At 46.4% G+C, this 20,941-nt stretch overlaps 1 protein-coding gene across 1 annotated transcript in view; it reads left to right on the forward strand.

Annotated features, from left to right (window-relative positions):
- The window catches only part of DNAH9 (dynein axonemal heavy chain 9), a 385,294-nt gene that overhangs the window by 263,186 nt on the left and 101,167 nt on the right, over positions 1 to 20,941 (forward strand). Inside the window, exons 58-59 of the mRNA XM_044984418.1 lie at positions 5,443 to 5,613; positions 13,792 to 13,914. Coding sequence (XP_044840353.1) covers positions 5,443 to 5,613; positions 13,792 to 13,914 — 294 coding nt within the window. The remainder of the gene's footprint in view (positions 1 to 5,442; positions 5,614 to 13,791; positions 13,915 to 20,941) is intronic.

The raw sequence follows: 20,941 nt of genomic DNA on the forward strand, positions 1-20,941 counted from the left end.
GGTAGTTTAACTTCCACTATAAATGTAGGTATAACCTAATCCCTTCTATTGCTTGGTTTTCATGGAGGTTGCTGTTATTTATGGCTTTCTAAAGGCACTTCATGGTTTTATTTTTATTTCAGTAGCATCTCAGAGTCCCAGTCTTGTACCAGAATCCCATTGTGCTAGGTGCTGTACAAACACACCACAGAAATATTCATAGATTCAAAGGTCAGAAGGGACCATTATGATCATTTAGTCTGATCTCGTGTAGATCACAGGCCAGAGAACTTCCCCAAAATAATTCCTAAAGCAATCCTTTAGAAAAATGTCCAATCTTGATTTAAAAATTCAGTGATGGAGAATCCATCACAACCCTCAGTAAATTGTTGCAACGGTTAATTACTCTCACTATTAAAAAAATGATATCATATTTCCAGTCTGAATTTGTCTAGCTTCAACTTCCAGCCACAGAATTGTGTTATGCCTTTCTCTGCTAGATTGAAGAGCCCATTTTTAAATATTTCTTCCCCATGTAGATACTGTATTGAAATCACTTCTATCGTCTCTTTGTTAAGCTAAATTGATTGAGTTCCTTGAGTCTGTGTCACTATAAGACATGTTTTCTAACCCTTTGATCATTCTCGTGGCTCTTCTCTGAACCCTCTTCTATTTATCAACATCCTTCTTGAATTGTGGGCACCAGAATTGGAGACAGTATTCCAGCAGTGGTTGTATCAGTGCCAAATACAGAGACAAAATAACCTCTCTACTCCTAATCAATATTCCCCTGTTTACATATTCCAGGATTGCATTTGCTTTTTTGGCCACTGGGAGCTCATGTTCATCTGATCATCCACCACAACCCCCAAATCACCTTCATAGTCACTACTTCCTAATCCCATCCTGTAAGTGTGGCCTACATCCTTTGTTCCCAGGTGTATACGCTTACATTCAGCCATGTTAAAACACATATTGCTTGCTTGCACCCAGTTTACCAAGCGATACAGATCACTCTGAAACACTGACCTGTCCCCTTCATTATTTACCATTTTCCCAATTTTTGTGTCATCTGCAAGATGGTCTTTCGTACAAATAGTGCATAGTCTACATGGCTAAAAGAAACAAGCTACCCCCTTCCAACGCTGTGAGTGATGGCTGTGCAGTGCAGTAGTGTGTGTTAGGTAGCAATAGTTTGAATAAAGATTGAAGGGTGGCATCCCTAGGGGTCAGCATTAAGTTTGCAGGGAATGATCTGTCTTGCTTAAACAAGACATCAGGCTGCTTGAGGCATTTCATATCCATTGCCAACGGTTACTACTGGGCACAAGATGGTTTGATTTTATCAGTAATAGGACTGTATTATTGAGAACTGGTCTCAAGAAGATTGAAGTCATCAGCTGTCACAGCCGGCTGGCATTTTGGCTCATATAGCCCACCTGAGAGATAAAGTCTCCACACATCGAGCCCTGAAGATTGGATTTGAGGTCTTGATTGGACTTGGAGGGGACATTGCCTGGCCATGGACTGGCAGTGGCCACGCAGTCATCCATGATTAACCTGGCTACACCAAATCAGTAATAACCCTGAGGAGCTTTTAGACACCCAGATTAAAGCTATGCAATGTGGCCATGTACATTTGGTGATACAGACCCTCGCTGTCTAAATGTATGGTTGTTGCGTGATCTGTGGTGTATGGTAGTTGTGGTAATGGTAAGGTTTGTGCCTATGGGTGGAGTGTGCACTGAAGCCTCGCTTGCCCTTCTCATATCCTTGGCTTTGCGAGGTATTTTATGTGTGTATGGACATTATGTTTCACAACAATATTTTTCTATTAACTGCTTCCTTTTAATGTTAAAGTAGTGTACCTGGGAAGTGGTAATCCCTCACCCTGTAGTCTTCCTGGTAACTCTAAATATAGTTGAAACTAGCCGTTTGGAGGAATTCGGAAATGTCTGACTCATTTACCGCAAGGAAATGGAAGAACTACATGTAGTTACAGAATGCTGTGTATGCAGAGCAGTGGTTCCCAGCGCTGTGCCACAAAAGGGCAGCTCACAGACTCATAGATTTTAGGCCAGAAAAGACCATCAAGTAGGGCCTCCCAGAGGATTCAGGGGGCCTGGGGCAAAGCAATTTTGGGGGCCCCTTCCATAAAAAAAGTTACAATACTATAGAATACTATGTTCTTGTGAGGGCCCCTGCAGGACCCGGGGCCTGGGGCAAATTGCCTCACTTGCCCCCCGCCCCGGGCAGCCCTGCCATCAAGATCATCAGAGGTCCCCAAACTGTGGGGCGCATTCTCCTAAGGGGGCACAAAGGACTATTTGGTGGGCGGGGGGAGCAGCAGGCCCAGGCCAGTCCCCGCAGAGGGTGGGGAAGGAGCACCACCCAGCCCTGACCTGCCCGTAGCTCTGCTCCGGCCCTGCCCCCAGCTGCAGCCCCGGCTCCTAGTCCATGCCTGGCCCCATCCCCAACCTCGGTGTGGCTCCTCACCAAGCCAGGGGCCTGGCTCCTGACCCCGCCTCCAGCCTCGGCCCCTGGATGCAGCTCCATTCCTGGTCCCAAAACCACCTCCAGTTGTCCGCATTCCCCCCCGGAGCCACAGACCCATGCCCAGCCCTGGCACCGGGAAGGGGGAGGAGGGGACGGGGGCGCAGACAGGGGTAAAGACGGGGTGCAACCCTCACATTGCAGGTCATAGGACCTCACCCACCCACTCCTGTAATAGACGCCTAATCTCTGGCTGAGTTACTGAAGTCCTCAAATCTTCATTTAAAGACTTCAGGGTATAGCAAATCCACCATTTACACTAGTGGCCCATTCCCCATGCTTCAGAGGAAGGCAACAACCCCCAAGGTAGCTCTACTAATCTGACTGGGGGAAATTCTTTCCTGACCCCAAATATGGTGATCTGTTAGACCCTGGGCATGTGGGCAAGACCCATGAGCCAGACACATGGGAAAGAATTCTCTGTAGTAACTCAGAGGCCTTCTCCTCTAGTGTCCCATCTCTGGCCCTTGGAGATATTTGCTGTTAGCAGTCGCAGATTGGCTACATGCCATTGTAGGCAATCTCATCATACCATCTCCTCCATAAACTTACCAAGCTCAGTCTTGAAGCCAGTTAGGTTCCCCCCCTCCCCCTTGGATGGCTGTTCCAGAACTTCACTCCTCTGATGGCAATAACCAGAAATCAAAGTCACAAAAGAGACAGCATACAGACAAAAAAAGAGAACCTCCCAAGTCTCCACAGCCTAAACCCCCTCATCTGAGAACCAAAAGGTCAGCTCCAGATCGCAGCCCTCCAGGCCAGCTGCTAATTTGTTGAACTCATCTGTTTTTTCTATCCTTAAGTTCCCTTCTTTTGCCAGCCTGAGTGGACACAGAATCCAATCTTTGCTCTACACTGGGATTTAGAGTAGGAGACTTAGTTTCTTGGTATAGGTTAAAATGTGTGGCTAGCCGTAAATTCATAGTTAATTGTTTCTTGGTTTCAAGTCTGGACATTGTTTCACCAGCAGGTTTCCCTACTTTAACTGGTGGGGAAGGAGGTTAACTTTCAGGATGTCTGTTTGGTCAGTAAGCTCCTTGGGGCAGGGATTATCGTTGTGTTCTGTGTTTGTGCAGCACCTAGCACAATGGGGCCCTAGGTCATGACTAGGGCTCCTACCTGCTACTGCAAAACAAATAATAATAATTAATCATTTTGCCTTGACAATATAACCCTCCAGAGTCTTCTTCATGGTCAGTCACATGGTGCCGAGAGGCTCTTCTGGGTCTTTTCCTGCAAAGGAGTCCATCAGAGAAGGACACACGTTTGGGTCATGGCAGCTTCGAAGCAATTACTGCGTAGGTCTCTCAGATGATAAGCGGTTCCAGTGTAAATATAACAATGCTACATGCTCACAAAAGACAGGAGATGTTGTTTGGAGTCCAGCTGTATGAGGGTGAAGGGGAGTCTGCCTCCTAGTCTAGGACTTCTTCCAGACAGTTTGTAAACCCTGCTAAGTGAGCTTGAAACACCCCTTAGAGCCTTGAAGAGGTTTTCTCCTGCAATATATGGGGCTGATTCACATGCTGAGATTATTTTGTCAGGGAAATGTGCAGAGTATCTTCCTTACAAGTATACACTTTAGTAGATCCATTCCACACATAACAGGTACAGGAACATCTGAGGTTTCACCCTTCATCCACTTCATCTGTACCTTGGGAGTTTTTTCAGTAACATGAACAGTGTGTATAAATACCTAGAAAATGATTCCTAAAATGTTTTTAACTAATACTTTATAATCTCTCATTATAATTTATCTTATAGAGATGTGCAGCGATGATTGCAAAGTACTTCACAAATGATGTTGTAACTTTAGCTACAAAGCCCATTATAAATTGGTGTACGTAAGATTTACATGGGTCTCTGCACATGTTCTAACAAGAAATTTATGCAGGAAAATATACATTCTACAAATAATTGAGCAATAAAATATGTACCAATATTACTCTAATTTACAACTGTATTGTTTTCTCTTTGCTTGGGCCTATAAAACCCTAAAAATAACTCTATCTGCACAGCCATATATGGCTTGTTTAGTATTATTAATTTGTACTGGCCTGGTTATTTCAGATTATCTAGTTTCCACTTTATGGAGTCTTCCCGTTTTTAACCAAGCTGTGGTTGGGGTTTTCTTCAGTAGAATTTGGTAATTTGCTAATGTGTTTTCTCCAGCATGCTCTGAAGGCTTTTGAGTCTTTTCTCATTTACATCAGAAGTGTTTCATATTTTACATAATAGCTTCCTCTTCAATGGATGTCCTGAGGGGACCTTATTGGGTTAATCTAATTCCCAGATCATTGGGTATCATCTACCCTTCCTCTCTTGTCATTTCTGCTGAATCCAGGAAGTAAAAAGTCATTTTTGTTTGTTTGTTTTTTGGGGAGGAGGGTTTGCACTTAAGGGAATTTGTTACCTTTAAATTGCAATGAGACATGTGCTGTGGGAGGTATGTTCTCCTCGGGGACTCCAGTGCCTTTCAGCTCAATGTTTGCAAGACAGAGCTGTGTAATCCCTATGACAGATCATGTGAAATATTTCCATTAGACATTCTAATTCAGTGAGCCTGCCTGTGTACTACCTTCCTGAACCCAAATAAGCATAATTTCATGGAGAATGTCATTGTTTTATGGCTGAATACTTCTCAAAAGAGCAGCAAATAAATGTTTTTGCCTTGGGGGGTGGGGGGAGACAGAGAGAGAGAGAGAGAGAGAAGCTGGTCCAAGTCCTAGTGTCCAGTCCCATTACACAGCTGTCTAGAGCTGGCAGTTCATACCACATGGCTGTTTGCTTTGTTTATGAGATAGAAAAAACTGAGTCCGTTTCAGCTGTGGCAATGTTACATACAATATTCAGGGCATTAAAAGAGTAATTGTAAAGCATCAAAGATCTTCCTCCTGTCCCCCCATCCAGGCGTTCAGTGTCGTGTTTCAGAAGGCGGTGGAGAGGGCCTCTCCAGACGAGAGCCTCAAAGAGCGAGTTCTAAACCTGATCGACAGCATCACCTTCTCCGTGTTCCAGTACACCACCCGGGGGCTGTTTGAGTGTGACAAACTGACCTACACCGCCCAAGTGACCTTCCAGGTAAAGAACAGGAGCAGCATCATTTAGCTGGAATAATATGTGTGATAAGTCAAGGTCTTGGCATTGCACACTGTCCTCCAGGAGAAAACCCAATCCCCATTCCTGCCCTTCAGCATATGTGCAGCTCAGGTATGTGGTCTGGGAAAGTTCTTTCCCCTTCTGCTTTGGGAGGGCTTTGGGATGTATGGGCACTGGGAGGCTTTCGGGGACAGAGAACTGTTCTCACGGGATGGGCTCCACCTGAGTAGGGAAGGAAGTAGAATTCTAGGAGGGAGGCTGGCTCATCTGATTAAATGAGCTTTAAACTAGACATTGGGGGGAGACAGTTGGGAGAGGTCCAGGTACTCTCCACGCCAAATTTATACATTGAGAGGGAAACCAACAGGATAACAACAGATATAACTAGAGGGGGAGGGTTAGGAATAAGGAAGGGGGTGGGACGGATACTAGACCGACAAGTCATACTGGTGGTACTGTGTCCCTACCAAGTTGGGTGAAAAGGGTGAGAGGAGCCAAACAGCAAAAATTAGGATGTTTGTTCACCAACGCGAGAAGCTTAGGTAAAAAAATGGAGGAACTGGAGCTCCTGGTCCAAGAATTGAAACCGGATATCGTAGGAATAACTGAAACATGGTGGAACAGTAGCCATGACTGGAGTACAGGTATGGAAGGGTATGTGCTGTTTAGGAAAGACCGAAACAAAGGTAAAGGTGGGGGAGTAGCATTGTATGTCAATAATGAGGTGAAATGTAACGAAATAACTAGCAATGCAAATGATAATACGGAGTCTGTTTGGGCAATGGTGACATTGGGGAAGAAAACTACTAGAGCGTCCCCTGGGATAGTGATTGGGGTGTGCTATAGACCGCCTGGATCTAGCCTGGATATGGATAGAGAGCTCTTTAATGTTTTTAAGGAGGTAAATACTAATAGGAACTGTGTGATCATGGGAGACTTTAACTTCCCGGATATAGATTGGGAAACAAATGCTAGTAATAATAATAGGGCTCAGCTTTTCCTAGACGTGATAGCTGATGAATTCCTTCATCAAGTAGTTGCTGAACTGACGAGGGGGGATGCCATTTTAGATCTGATTTTGGTAAGTAACGAGGACCTTGTTGAGGAAATAGTTGTAGGGGACCACCTTGGCTCGAGTGACCATGAGCTAATTCAGTTCAAAATAAATGGAAGGATAAACAAAATTGCATCTGAGACTAAGGTTTATGATTTCAAAAGGGCTAACTTTATTAAATTAAGGCGACTAGTTAGGGAAGTGGACTGGACTAACATATTTAGGGATCTAAAGGCGGAAGACGCCTGGGGTTACTTCAGGTTGAAGTTGCAGGAGCTGTCAGAGGCCTGTATCCCGAGAAAGGGAAAACGGTTCGTAGGTAGCAGTTTTAGACCGAGCTGGATGAGCAAGCGTCTCAGAGGGGTGATTAAGAAAAAACAGAAAGCGTACAAGGACTGGAAAATGGGAGGGAACAGCAAAGAAACCTACCTTATTGAGGTCAGAGGGTGTAGGGAAGCAGTGAGAAAGGCAAAGAGCCGGGTGGAGATGGACCTAGCGAAGGGGATTAAAACCAATAGCAAAAGGTTTTTTAGCCATATAAATAGGAAGAAAACCAAGAAGGAAGAAGTGGGACCGCTTAAAACTTTAGACGGAGTGGAGATTAGGGATAATCTTGGCATGGCACAATATCTAAACGAATATTTTGCCTCGGTCTTTAATGAGGCTAATGAAGGGCTAAGGAATAGTGGTAGAGGAACTGATGGGAATGAAGATATGGGGGTAGACATTACGATATCTGAGGTAGAAGCCAAACTTGAACAGCTTAACGGAAGTAAATCGGGGGGCCCGGATAATCTTCATCCTAGAATATTAAGGGAATTGGCGAGTGAAATTGCAAGCCCGTTAGCGATGATTTTTAATAAATCTCTAAACTCGGGGATTGTACCGTTCGACTGGAGATTAGCTAATATAGTTCCTATATTCAAGAAGGGGAAAAAAAGTGACCCGGGTAACTACAGGCCTGTTAGTTTAACATCTGTAGTATGCAAAGTCATGGAAAAAATTATAAAGGAGAGAGTGGTTACGGACCTTGAGGCCGATGGCAACTGGGACAAATTACAGCATGGTTTTACAAAAGGTAGATCATGTCAAACCAACCTGATCTCCTTCTTTGAGAAAGTAACAGATTTTTTAGACAAGGGAAATGCGGTGGACCTAATATATTTTGATTTCAGTAAGGCGTTTGATACGGTACCGCATGAGGAATTACTGGTTAAATTGGAAAAGATGGGGATCGAAATGAAAATCCAGAGGTGGATAAGGAGCTGGTTAAAGGGGAGACTGCAGAGGGTCGTATTGAAGGGTGATCTGTCGGGTTGGAGGGGGGTTACCAGTGGAGTTCCTCAAGGTTCGGTTTTGGGTCCGATTTTATTTAATCTATTTATCGCTGACCTCGGAACCAAAAGTAGGAGTGGGCTGATAAAGTTTGTGGATGACACCAAGTTGGGAGGTATTGCCAATTCGGAAACGGATCGGGATATCCTCCAGGGAGATTTGGATGACCTTGTAAACTGGAGTATTAGTAACAAGATGAAATTCAATAATGAGAAGTGTAAGGTTATGCATTTAGGGATGACTAATAAGAATTTTAGTTATAAGCTGGGGACGCACCAGTTGGAAGTAACAGAGGAGGAGAAGGACCTAGTAGTCCTGGTTGATCGTAGGATGACTATGAGTAAGCAATGTGATGTGGCCGTTAAAAAAGCTAATGCGGTCTTGGGATGCATTAGGCGAGGTATTTCTAGTAGAGATAAGGAGGTGCTAGTCCCGTTATATAAGGCGTTGGTAAGACCTCATTTGGAGTATTGTGTGCAGTTTTGGTCTCCCATGTTTAAGAAGGATGAATTCAAACTGGAACGAGTACAAAGAAGGGCCACTAGAATGATCCGAGGAATGGAAGGCCTGTCGTATGAAAGGAGACTTGAGGAGCTCGGTTTGTTTTCCTTAACCAAAAGAAGGACAAGAGGAGATACGATTGCACTCTTTAAATATATCAGAGGGATAAATACCAGGGAAGGAGAGGAATTATTTCAGCTCAGTGCTAATGTGGACACGAGGACAAACGGATATAAATTGTCAGTTAGGAAATTTAGGCTTGAAATTAGACGAAGGTTTCTAACCATCAGAGGAGTGCAATTCTGGAACAGCCTACCGAGGGAAACAGTGGGGGCGAAGGACCTCCATGACTTTAAGATTAAGCTGGATAAGTTTATGGAGGGGATGGTATGATAGGATAACGGGTTTAGTCAATAGGTCAATAACGTGCCACACTGGTAATTAACACAAAGGGTCAATGTTGGGATACTGTTAGCCCTTTCCAGAGGGTCTGGCTGGAGAGTCTTGCCTGCATGCTCGGGGTTCAGCTGATCGCCATATTTGGGGTCGGGAAGGAATTTTCCTCCAGGGTAGATTGGCAGTGGCCCTGGAGGTTTTTCACCTTCCTCCGAAGCATGGGGCAGGGGTCGCTTGCTGGTGGATTATCTGCTACTTGAAGTCTCTAAATCACGATTTGGAGCATTCAACAGCAGAGTCAAGGGAGAGAATTAGTTCAGGAGTGGGTGGATCGGCTTATGTGGCCTGCATCTTGCAGGAGGTCAGACTAGATGATCATAATGGTCCCTTCTGATCTTGAATTCTATGATTCTATGATTCTATGATTCTCTCACTGCTAACAATCACAGATGCTTTGGTTCGCATTAAGTTTGCAAATTACGGTTTGAGCAGTGATGCCTGTTGTGGAACCCAAGGAAGTGATGGGGAAGGTGGCCTTTGGGGACAGGCTGCTTGTATGTGGAGAAAGAGTAGTTGGTTTGCTGCTGCTGTTTTCATCTTAACTGTATTTTTAATGATCTGTTGGTATGTCAGCAGCCCAGAGTGCAAGTCCTTTTTATGCCTACATATTGAAATGAAAATAAGTAAATAAATAGTGACTGCTGTTATGCTGTAAAATTGCTATAAAGCAGGGGTCGGCAACCTTTCAGAAGTGGTGTGCTGAGTCTTCATTTATTCACTTTACTTTAAGGTTTCGCGTGCCGGTAATACATTTTAATGTTTTTTTAGAAGGTCTCTCTCTATAAGTCTATATATTATATAACTAAACTAGTGTTGTATTGTAAAATAAACAAGGTTTTCAAAATGTTTAAGAAGCTTCATTTAAAATTAAATTAAAATGTTGACCTTATGCCGCCGGCCCGCTCAGCCCGCTGCTGGTCTGGGGTTCTGTTCACCTAGGCCAGCAGCGGGCTGAGCGGGGCCTGCGGCCGGGACCCCGGCTGGCAAGGGTCCAGCAGCCAGAACCCCAGACTGGCAGAGTGCCGCTCAGGGGTTCCATCTGCCGGCTCCTGCCAGCCCGCTGCCGGTCTGGGGTCCCAGCCCTGCCCTCATACAGTCGTTACCTACCTTCTCCCTGGTTCTGGCCCATTCTCTTCCTCTCTCTGCACTGAGCTGAGGATGGGAGTGCACTGAGCACAGGCCTGGGGGTGAAGGGTCTGGCCAGGAGCTAGAATGAGGGAGGGGGTTCAGGGTTGGGGCAGGAGGTTTGGGTGTGGGGCACTTACCTGGGCAGCTCCCATTTGGTGCGAGGGGTGCAGGTGGGAATGTGGGGGTGGGTGTGCAGGAGCTCCCATTTGGTGCTGGGGGGGGGGGGATGTGCAGGGTGCAAGAATCAGGATGTGGGGGGTGCATGGGGTGTGGGGGGGCTGGGTAAGTGGAGGGGGTGCAAGAGTCAGGGCAGAGGGTTGGGGGCATGTGAGGGTGGTGCAGGTGTCAGGGCAGGGGGGGGGCTGGGTATGTGTGGGGATGCCAGAGTCAGGGCTGGGATTGGGGGGGTGAAGGAGTCAAGTAGAGGGCTGGGTGTGTATGGGGGGGTACAGGGCTCAGGGCAGAGGCATGGGGTGTGTGCGGGGCTCAGGGCAGGAGCCTGGGGGGGTGCTGGGCTGCAGGTCATGGGCCTAGGCCGTGTGCTGGGCTGCAGGGCTCAGGGCAGAGGGCTGTGTGTGTGTGTGTGTGCGGGGGGTCAGGGCAGAGGGCTGGGATGTGTGTGTGGGGGTCAGGGCAGGGGGCTGGAGGGGATATGCCCCTATTCCACCCACCCATCCTTTCCCAAAACCCTGCCCCCACTTCTTCTCTGCCTCCGCCAGGAGCAGTAAGCATGCTGAGTCTGCTCCTTCCCTACCCGCTCCCTCGCAAGGGCCATCAGCTGATCGGCCGGCAGGGAGGGAGGGACGGAGAGGTGGAGGAGGGGCATGAACCCACCACACTACGGGAAGAGGCAGGGGAGCCAGCAGGATCAAGCTTCTGCCCATAGGCCTGCGCAGCACATTTCATTAGGGTGTGCACCCAGGGAGCCCTGCCCTAGCCCCGCCCCTGCCCTGCCCCCATCCACTCCCTCCTACTTCCTGCCCCCTGACTGCCCCCCTCAGAACCCCCAACCTCCCACTCCTTGTCCCTTGACTAACCCCTCCTGGGACCCCTGCCCCTAACTGCCCCCCAGGACCCCACCCCCTATCTAAGCCTCCCTGCTCCTTTTCCCCTGACTGCCCCCTTAGGACCCTACCCCCTACCTGTCCCCTGACTGCCCCCACTCCTTATCCAACCCCCCCCCGGCCCCGGCCCCCTTACCATGAGGCTCCTAGCAGCATGTTCTGCTCTGTGGAGAGCCAGATATGCTGCCCCATGGGAGTGGGCAGCCCCATCCCTTAGAATGCTGCACATGCGGTGGCATGGCTCCAGGGGAGGGGGGAGCGTGTCTGCCTCCCTGCAGAGCCAAACACTGCCCCGTGGGAGCGCACAGCCTCGGCCCCCAGAGCGCTGCGCATAGCAGCATGGCTCCAGGGGAGGGGGGAGCGTGTCTGCCTCCCTGCAGAGCCAAACACTGCCCCGTGGGAGCGCGCAGCCCCGGCCCCCAGAGCGCTTCATGCGGCGGCATGGCTCCAGGCAAGGGGGAGCGTGTCTGCCACCCCATAGAGCCAAACACTGCTCCAGGGGAGGGGAGAAGGCGGGGGAGGGGCCGGCAGCTTGCTGCACTCAGCCCAGCGCTCCGGCCTGGGAGAGTGGGGCCATTTGCCCACCCCTGCATTAGGGTGTGCCTGGGCACATCCCGTGCACACATGTATACGTCTGCCCCCTGCCCCCACAAGGGCGGGGGGAGTGGAGAGTTGAGAAGAGCGGGCCGGGCCAGGCTGGGCAGGATTTTTAATGGCACGCTGCTGCCTGCCGGGACTCCAGCAGGTAACAGCGTGCCATTAAAAATCGGCTCGCATGTCATAGGTTGCCGACCCCTGCTATAAAGTATGTGCAGTGAGTGGCAGTTTGATAGATGTTACTGTATAACATGCAATGAACAGTATGGAACACAGCTCTGACTTGACTGTGGGTTATCCCTCCACACAAATAGTTAATTTATAGTTAACTCACTCCAGTGAGTAATATAATCCTTGTCCATATTATATAACAAAAACATTACACTTTAAAAAGCCTAGGCACTAAAAAGTATAGACATTACCAGGAAAGGTGATTTATATAAATATTCCATTACTCTTTAAGTTGGTACACTTTGTTAGTAAAATTACTGGCATGTAAAATGTCACCTTATACATTACACAAAGAGCCTTAACTCTGATCCACAACACACACATACTCTTTCAGGAAATATACGCCTAGCTTTGTTAGGTAAAGTGTACAAGTAGCACATGTTGAGTTTGTAAGTAGGTATTATCTGTTGAAAATATTGAATGGGTTTACTTCAGGCAATGAAATCTCTGCACTCAACAGGAGGTGGAGTGAGGTTGGTGGTAAGACACATGTTATTTTTATCCATGTCAAAATAAGGTAATTCCTACGTCAGCTGGAAAACTCACCCATCCCTTTAATTGTAGAGATGCTAAACATGACTCCATGATACTGCCAAAGCTATTGCTCCATAGGTTGATAGTGAGGTAGAGTCAGTGATGCTGCAATAAAGAAATGAGGAAAAGTCACCAATCATCCCCTGACAACATATGAACAATAATAATGGGTGCATGTTGCAGACCATCTCCAGCCCACAGCTGCTGCAGACCCCCCTCTCAGAAAATGTGAGCTATTTGCTCAGACTCCACAGGCTCTCATCATACTCTGAATGCCTCTCTCCTATCACTGAGTGATCCCACATGGACAAAATGGTTAGAGCTGGCCCAAACTGGCAAATTGCAGTGACATCATCTGTGTGAAAAATGATGCAAATTTTTTGGCCAATTCCTTTCATGTGATTTTGTGTTCACCACCTCCCACACCACACACTCACACCAACTCAGGTTTAAATTTTCGTGGTATTTTGGGGAACTGAAAATTCTTTGCAGTGGAACATGTGAAAACCCAACACCTCACTTTGAGATGTTCTGGGTTGGATGCCAGTTTACTGACTGTACATTGTTAAAGTTCTGACATTAGTTTATGATTCCTGTGTACCAAATGTATTAGCCCTTGGAAAAAAGAAGGGCAAATGCTTTAATTTCTGTAGTGGAATAAGGATGCTTGCAAGTAGTTGCTTTGTTTATGCAACAGATGTTTACTGTACCTCATTGTCCCTAAGGTCATGCATTTTAAGGCTAGAAGGAACCATTGTGTTTATGAATATAACTCTTTAACCTCCTGCATAGCACAGGCCATAGAAGCTTACCTTGCAATTTTTGCATCAAGCCCCATACCTTCTATTTGATCTATAGAATATCTTTGAGAAAGATCTCAGTCTTGACTTGGACTGCAAGTGATGGAGAACCAACCGCATCCCTATGGCTTCCTCCGTGCCACAAGATATTCCCAGCTGCTCTCTGTGCCCCCTTTGGTCCACAGCCCCTCCCAAGTCCTGTTTTAGGACCTTAGCAATGTTGGGTCAGTGGACTAGATGAGTCAGTGGACTCCATGTGTTTGTTCCAGCTCCTTAGTTTTCTACTCCACACCTCTGTGATGTATATTTTGCCAGCCCCATTTGGCTGGTGGCAGTTTATACATTTTAGTCACACATTCTGGCATGTGATATCTCTCACAATGAATGTTCTAATCTGTTCTGCTGCACTCCGGGAATCCGAACAGCACTGCTAAGGTATATCATTTGTTGGACATTGCAGATACTTCTGATGAATAATGAAATTAACATGGTGGAGCTGGACTTCCTGCTTCGATATCCAGCACAGCCAGGAGTCACGAGTCCAGTGGAGTTCCTGTCTAATCACTCATGGGGTGGCATCAAGGTAACTGTTTAACTTAAAATAAATGTCATCAGTATCTCTTATCGATATCTCTGAATCAAAGTCCAGTGAAGTCAATGGGAATCTTTGTGTTAATTCAGTAGGCTTTGGATCAGTTCCTCTAGCGGTCAATAGATGGAACATCAACCACAGTCTAGAGCTAGCACAAAGTGTTGTTTTAGGAAAGCAGTTTTCTCTGGTGGTGAAAGCAATCGGTTCTGTTCCTCACTCTGCCACTGGCTCCCTCTGTGACCTTGGGGAAGTCACTTTCCCTCTCCATGCATCAGATTCCCCCTCTGTAACACTCATCAGATGCTGAGCGGTTATAATTTGTAAAGCACTTTGGGATCTTTGCTGGCCAGGTGCTATGCATGGTCAGGATGATGTGGGCAATTTAAGGTTGAGACAAGTATCTGGCTGTGGTGCAGAGACTTGTGGTGCAGAGACTACTGCAGGAGGCTGTAACCCCGACAACACCAGTTGATATGACCTTAGCAAGGCTTGTGCACAGGGACATAATGGAACAGTCTAAGAGCTGCTGCACTGCGGGGAGGGAGGGTGAAGGAATGACCCTTTTGGACTACGTGACTGCTTGCCAGTCAACCAGCATGGAACGTACTTCTTGCTTCAGCAGAGTGCTTAAACGTATGCCTAACTTCAAGCATATGACTAGTCCACTGACATCAGTAGGTGACTCCTCTGCTTACAGTTACGCATGTGTTTAAGTATCTTGCTGAATTGGGAGCCATATCTGTAGTTGCATTGCAGCTGATGAACAATCTCTGGTGACTGTTGTAATCCAGGAATGTGATGAAGATGTTTGTTTATGGTACTTTATGACACATCTCTACTGATACCCATACAGGTGTTAGTTTAAAGCGTTCTGGGGCATGGCCATTGGGCTTTGCTGCACTGCAGTGGGTTCTGGACTTGCTATCTTAGATATTAATGAATTTCTGTGCTGGGGTGAGGTTGTACAATGTAGTGTGGGAACCACTGCTTCTGAGATCAAACACTCTTATGAAACAAGACAGACTCAAACTAGACTGTTGTTAAAAAACAGAGAACCCTGCTACCATCTTGATTACCCCCACCCCCATTTTCCATTTTTGGGAGACCATTGGATCAAAGCTTCAAGATTAAAAGGGACCATGGACTCATGGACCAGGCAGCTAATGTGCCCCACTCCCCTCATTGTTAATACAGAAGATGGGGCCCCCAGGGACTTCAGGTCCTAGCATGAAGTTGGTCACAGACTGAGACCTGTCATCTTCATGGGCTGTACCTCTATATTAAAGATGTGGGTGGCTGAAATCTGCTCCATTTTACATATGTATTGAACTCTTTACAAGTTGTCAGTGTTGTCCTCACTGCTCTGTTTTAATTGGCAGTGCCGTGCAAAATGTTGTTGGAACTTTGAGGTCAAACTAGCCCTGCTCATTCTTGCAGAGATGTCGCATAATAATGAATGAATTTCTTAAAAATAAACACACATTGTCTGTTCTTCCATGGTTCAGTGGGGTGTTTTACATGTTCAGGCAGCAGCATTTTATTTCTGACCTTTTTAAAAACAAATTCAATGAATATTTAAGGTTAGTGCACAATAAAAACAGGTCAGTTTCTGAGCATAGCAAATTCACCCTTTTGTACCAAAATGTTATATTGTGTAAATATCTCAATAAAAGAGTCTTAGTGCAGCTCATGAACTCTTTGTTACCAAATACTAAATAGCCATTTGATTGTCCTTTGTGATCATTGTTTGCAGTATTGATTCTACTACAAATTATAGGCATGATGTAAACTTTATTAGTGTTTATGTTTCATTATTGTGTGTTGATTTATTAGCTTTTGAGGTTTTGGCAGTTGTGGTTACTTAAGGAACAGTTCTCATACAACCATTTTGTCACAGTCTGCTATAATTAGGTTAATTACTCATGGCTAAACTTTCCTTTCCTTTTATCAGGACAATTAATGCTGTAATAAATTGTTTCTTCAATAAAGCTTGAATAAAGTATATTTCAGATTCATATTTCAAATTCTAAATAGAATTTAGGTTTCTATTAAATTTTTTATGGGAACATTGAAAAGTTACTGTGCTAAGTGCTGCAGTTGCCAGAGGTTTCAGGCTAAGAGAGTTGTGCCAAAGGATATCTGACATTAATATTTGAGGCCCATTTTGGGCGGTCATAGTAACTTATTAACATGTTGGAGGACTTGATGTACAAACAGCCTTGTCAGAATTAATGAGTATCATTACTTTATTACTAATAATGCTGTACAATTCTATAGCCCATTCCATCCAGTCATCTCAGACAATCATGATTTCTTCTTCATAGCTCCCTGTGAACTCGTCCAAGGTTTCACAGAGCCATGGACAGAACTCAGGAGGCTTGGATCCCTGTTGCCCTCTTTAACCATTGAACCAACTGGCACTGTATAAAATGGCAGCAGTCTAGGGCTGTGCACAGCCCTGTGCATGGTAATACTCAGGTTCCTCATTGCAACATTAAATTAAACATACTCCTACTTGACTGTTTTGGGGTGCTTTGTGGAGGATCGTCCCCCATTTTTCTTCCCTTCCTCCCTCAAGGCAGGCTCCCCAGCCCCCCATCACTGAGGCTGTATTTCAGTGGAGGAGGGCTGGATGAGATTCCTTTCCAGACTCATCAACACCACTTCTTGGAGGCCAGAGGTCAAGATCACTTCATGAAGATTTGATGTACTCCCAGCCCATCAGACACAGTTCAAAATGTAGTCTGATTGCTCATCTGTTCCCCAGGTACTTCACCCATCCAGAACCTACTGTTCACAATTCTACTTGGAAAAGAGATGTAAAAATGACACCAGGAGGGTCATTGGTCATTGTGTCTCATTGATTCTAGAGCAAGTTAGCTTAGTTTATAATAAAAATGTTTTTTTTCTAATTGCACATGTTTCACACTTAGCCTGGGATCCAAGAGTCAAGCTGAGCACTTTCCTTCTCAAGCATCCTTCTGAGCACTTTCCTTTAATACACTTTCCATTAATACAATAGACCTGTGCCACTAATACATTGAGCTGTCCAGTTCCTCCATTACTTATGGTTGCTCACTAGTTGTGGTAGTTCTTCCCAGGCAATGCCAGTTCATTCAGTACCTTCTGTTACTGTCTTCTGCCAGTTCCTGTTTAACCTTCCTTGCTTTGGTACCCAATTCAATGCTCTCTTAGCATGTCTCCCATCTTCCATATGGTGTACACGTCCCAACCACCTGAGCAGTCTTTCTTTGATACTTTGTAGCATGTCCTGTTCTGACAGCTCCCTTACTCTTGTATTTGTTATTTTGTATTTCTGTGATATTTGTAATATCTTCCTCAGCCATCTGTGATGGGCAACATCCAGTCTTTTTTTGTTAGCCATTGTCATCAGCCATGTCTCTGCTCTGTACAGCAGCATGCTTAGTACAATTGCATGGTATAATTGGAACTTTAGTTTGGTGTGGAGAACTCTGACCAGATGTTGTTGTTCATCCTTCCAAAAATGGTGTTTGCGTCTCCTTATCTCATACGAATATCTTTATCAGAGTCACCTTTGAATGTCATCACATTCCCCAGGTGGCAGAACTCGTCTACCTGTTTGATTTCTTTTCTATCCATGTACAACTTTGCATCTGTTGTCCACTTTCCTACATACATAATCTTGGTTTTCTCTGCATTTACTTTCAATCCAATTTTTGTTGCTTCCTTTTCTACCTCTGATGTAAGGGCAATCATTCCATTCCATGTCATATTTAGTAAAGCAATGTGGTTGGCAAGTCAAGGTCATGTAACTCATTTTGGCTAATGCATGTTACCCTGTCCGCTATGTCTTTCGTTTTCAGCTAATGCACAGCGAATTGGTCATAGCACACACCCTTGTCCAGTCACTCTATCAAACCACTCAGTCAAGCCTGTATCTGATCTTACTGCTCATGTACTTCCATCATATAAACTCCTTATTATGTTGGTCAATGTATCTGGTATTCCATAGTTTCTAGCCATATTACACAGGTTCTCTGTGTAGACACCATTGAACACTTTCTTAAAATTGATTAAGATGGATTTTTGATGATCTGTCAGAGTGAATATCTGTTCACAACATAATCTACCTGGATAGAACCCAGCCTGTTCTTCTCGTAATATTTCATTCACTAACTCCTTCATGCTGTTCAGCATAACAGTAGCGAATACTTTGCTTTACAATACTTGTCCAGTTCCTGCACTGAGTAAGATCACCCTTTTTTGGGTAATGCCTTAATAATACCATCTTTCCATTCCTGAGGAACATGTTCTGCTTGCATTCTGTCAACCCCAGGGGCTTTCTCCTGTTTGAGGCCTTTGATGGTGTCTAGTGAGGCAGTGTAGTCTCCCTCCAGTATGGAGATGGTTAACTCCCCTTGGTGGGCACAGCTAACCCCATCCCGACCTCTTCATAGGAAGCACAGAGGCAGGGCAGAAAATATAAAAGCAGGGCCCTGCAGCTCAGTTGGGGCTGGACTAGGGAAGGAGGCAGATGTCATTCCCAGGGAGCTGAGCCCTCAGCAGAACCTACGATCAACAGTGGAGAGAACAGGCAAACCACTGCCACAGGAGACAGAAGACTATGGAGAGAGACTGGAGGAAGGGCTGCCTGACACCAGGGCCGGCTTTAGGAAGTGCGGGGCCCAATTCGAACAGTTTTGACGGGGCCCCGGCAGGGATGACTTAAAAAAAAAAAAACTTAAAAAAAACCACCTTTCATTTCTTACATGTATTATTTACTTTCCATGACTAGATACATAATAACAAAATTATATATTACTACATAATATTGTATATGGCTCTTTTCTTACTCCCACTTGGGTACTTTCTACCAATATCTCTTGATCTCTTGCCCATATTGATAGAAGTTACCACATTCTAAAAGAATATTAATTATAGATTTTCACTTTCATATTAGGAAAATAATTTGTTTTGATAGTTGTACAACTGATTTTCTTCAATAATGTTTATTTTATGCCCCCTCCTTCCCCCAGCACTGCCCAGCCCCGTGGAAACACTGCCCCCACCAGCGCCGCTCGCCTCGCAGAAACAAACCCTCCTTCCTCAGCGCCACCCCATCAAAACAGCTGTGGGCCAAAGAGGAAGGTTTGAGGGGGAGGGGGAGAAACGGCACCCATAGGCAAAAAGAAGTATTCCATTCTATGCATCCGAAGAAAGCTCATGCTGAAATAAATTTGTTAGTCTCTAAGGTGCCACAAGTACTCCTGTTCTTTTTGTAGATACAGACTAACACAGCTGCTACTCTGAAACCTTGCACAGATAGGGTGACCAGATCACAGCAGTAAAATAGGACCCACCCACTCCCCGCTCGGCCCCACCATCACACTCCTCTTCACCCCCTAGTCCCCCACTGACTTGCTGCGTCCCTCCTAGTCAGTCCCCCACCCACCACTCGCCTCCTTTCACTTTCTCCCTCCCCTGCCAGAAACCCCCATGCCCGCCCCTAAACCCCCTGCTGGCTCACTGCTCACCTCTGTGCCCACCTGCCACTTGCCCACCCGCTCGCCCCGACTCGCTGCTGCACTCCCCCCCCTCCCCCTGCAGTATATAGCCTTATTCAAAGACCCAGGGGTCACTATATTACTGCACACAGCAGTCAATCAATGGAGTTGTAGATAAATCTCTGCATTATGCATTTTTGTATAACTTTTACATGACTTTGGCTTTGGCTACACTTGCATTTCAAAGCGCTGCCGCAGCAGCGCTTTGAAGCGCTAAGTGTAATCAAAGCACCAGCACTGGGAGAAAACTCTCCCAGCGCTGTCCGTACTCCACTTCCCTGTGGGGAATAACGGACAGCGCTGGGAGCGCGGCTCCCAGCGCTGGGGCTTTGACTACACTGGCGCTTTGTAGCGCCGCAATTTGCAGTGCTGCAGAGGGTGTGTTTTCACACCCTGCTGCAGCGCTGCAAATTTGTAAGTGTAGCCAAGCCCTTTGTATTGAACCTTAGTAATATGTTATAGCAGGCCCCTAAGGTAGTGTAATTAAGGTAAAAGAAAAATGTCTTTTTGCTAGAAGTAGAATAAGATCTTCTCTCCACTTTGTAATCAATTGCCCTATTGAATGAATGAATGAGTGTGAATGAGGACGGTGTGGAAGGCAGGCACCTCCAGACAGCTGCAACCCTTGGAGAAGGGCTGGGAGCCAGACCAAGGAGCTTTGCCCAGGGCTGAGTGGGACAGAGTTTGGGTGCTGGGTGCAGGCTCCGGGCTGGGGCACGGGGTGGGGTGCAGGAAGGGTGGAGGGGTGCAGGCTCTGGGAGGGAGTGCGGAGGGGTGGGTAAAGGCTTTGGGACAGAGTTTGGGGGCTGGAGGGGAGTGCTGGGGGGAAGGGACTGCCATGTGGCTTCCTTCCTCCCTGTTGTCCCTCACCATAGCCTCAGTGGGGGATGGAGCTGCCCCTTTCCCAGTGTTTGCAGGAGTGGTGGCTGGGGGGAAACCCAGTCAAACTCTGGTTTTACTCTTTCGCTGATGGGTCACTTAAACCCCTTACAAACTCCTTCCCGCCTCTCTCACTCCCCTTTTCTACTGGGCTTGTTTGATCTTTTTGGTGGAGCCAGATGAAAACCACAAACCCCAATGAGAGCAACAGGCTGGAAGACTAGACTGAACCCACCACCCAGCCTAGTCCATCCCAGAGCCCAGGATTGAGGGCAAATGTCCCCCCACCCCCAGGGCACCTGCGTCCACTCCTGGCCTCTCCCAGCGCTGCCAGTGATTCTGTGTGGCTGCATCGGGTGGGATTTCAAGCAGACCCCACAAACCCCCGCTAAATTCACCCCTGTTTTGCGACCACTCTGCACCAAGAGCACCTACCTTCCCTGCCCTAAAGCTGCTGGATGGCTAGAAAGCTGAGCTGGGCATTTGATTGATCTAGAATATTATCATGCCCCCACTCCCCCCCCCAAAAACCTTAATATCCACAAAGCTTTAGGGGGGGCTATTCCCCCCCCCACCAAGCCGGTCTATTTCAT

Source organism: Mauremys mutica, chromosome 12, assembly GCF_020497125.1.
Source record: "Mauremys mutica isolate MM-2020 ecotype Southern chromosome 12, ASM2049712v1, whole genome shotgun sequence".
Lineage (NCBI taxonomy): Eukaryota > Metazoa > Chordata > Testudines > Geoemydidae > Mauremys > Mauremys mutica.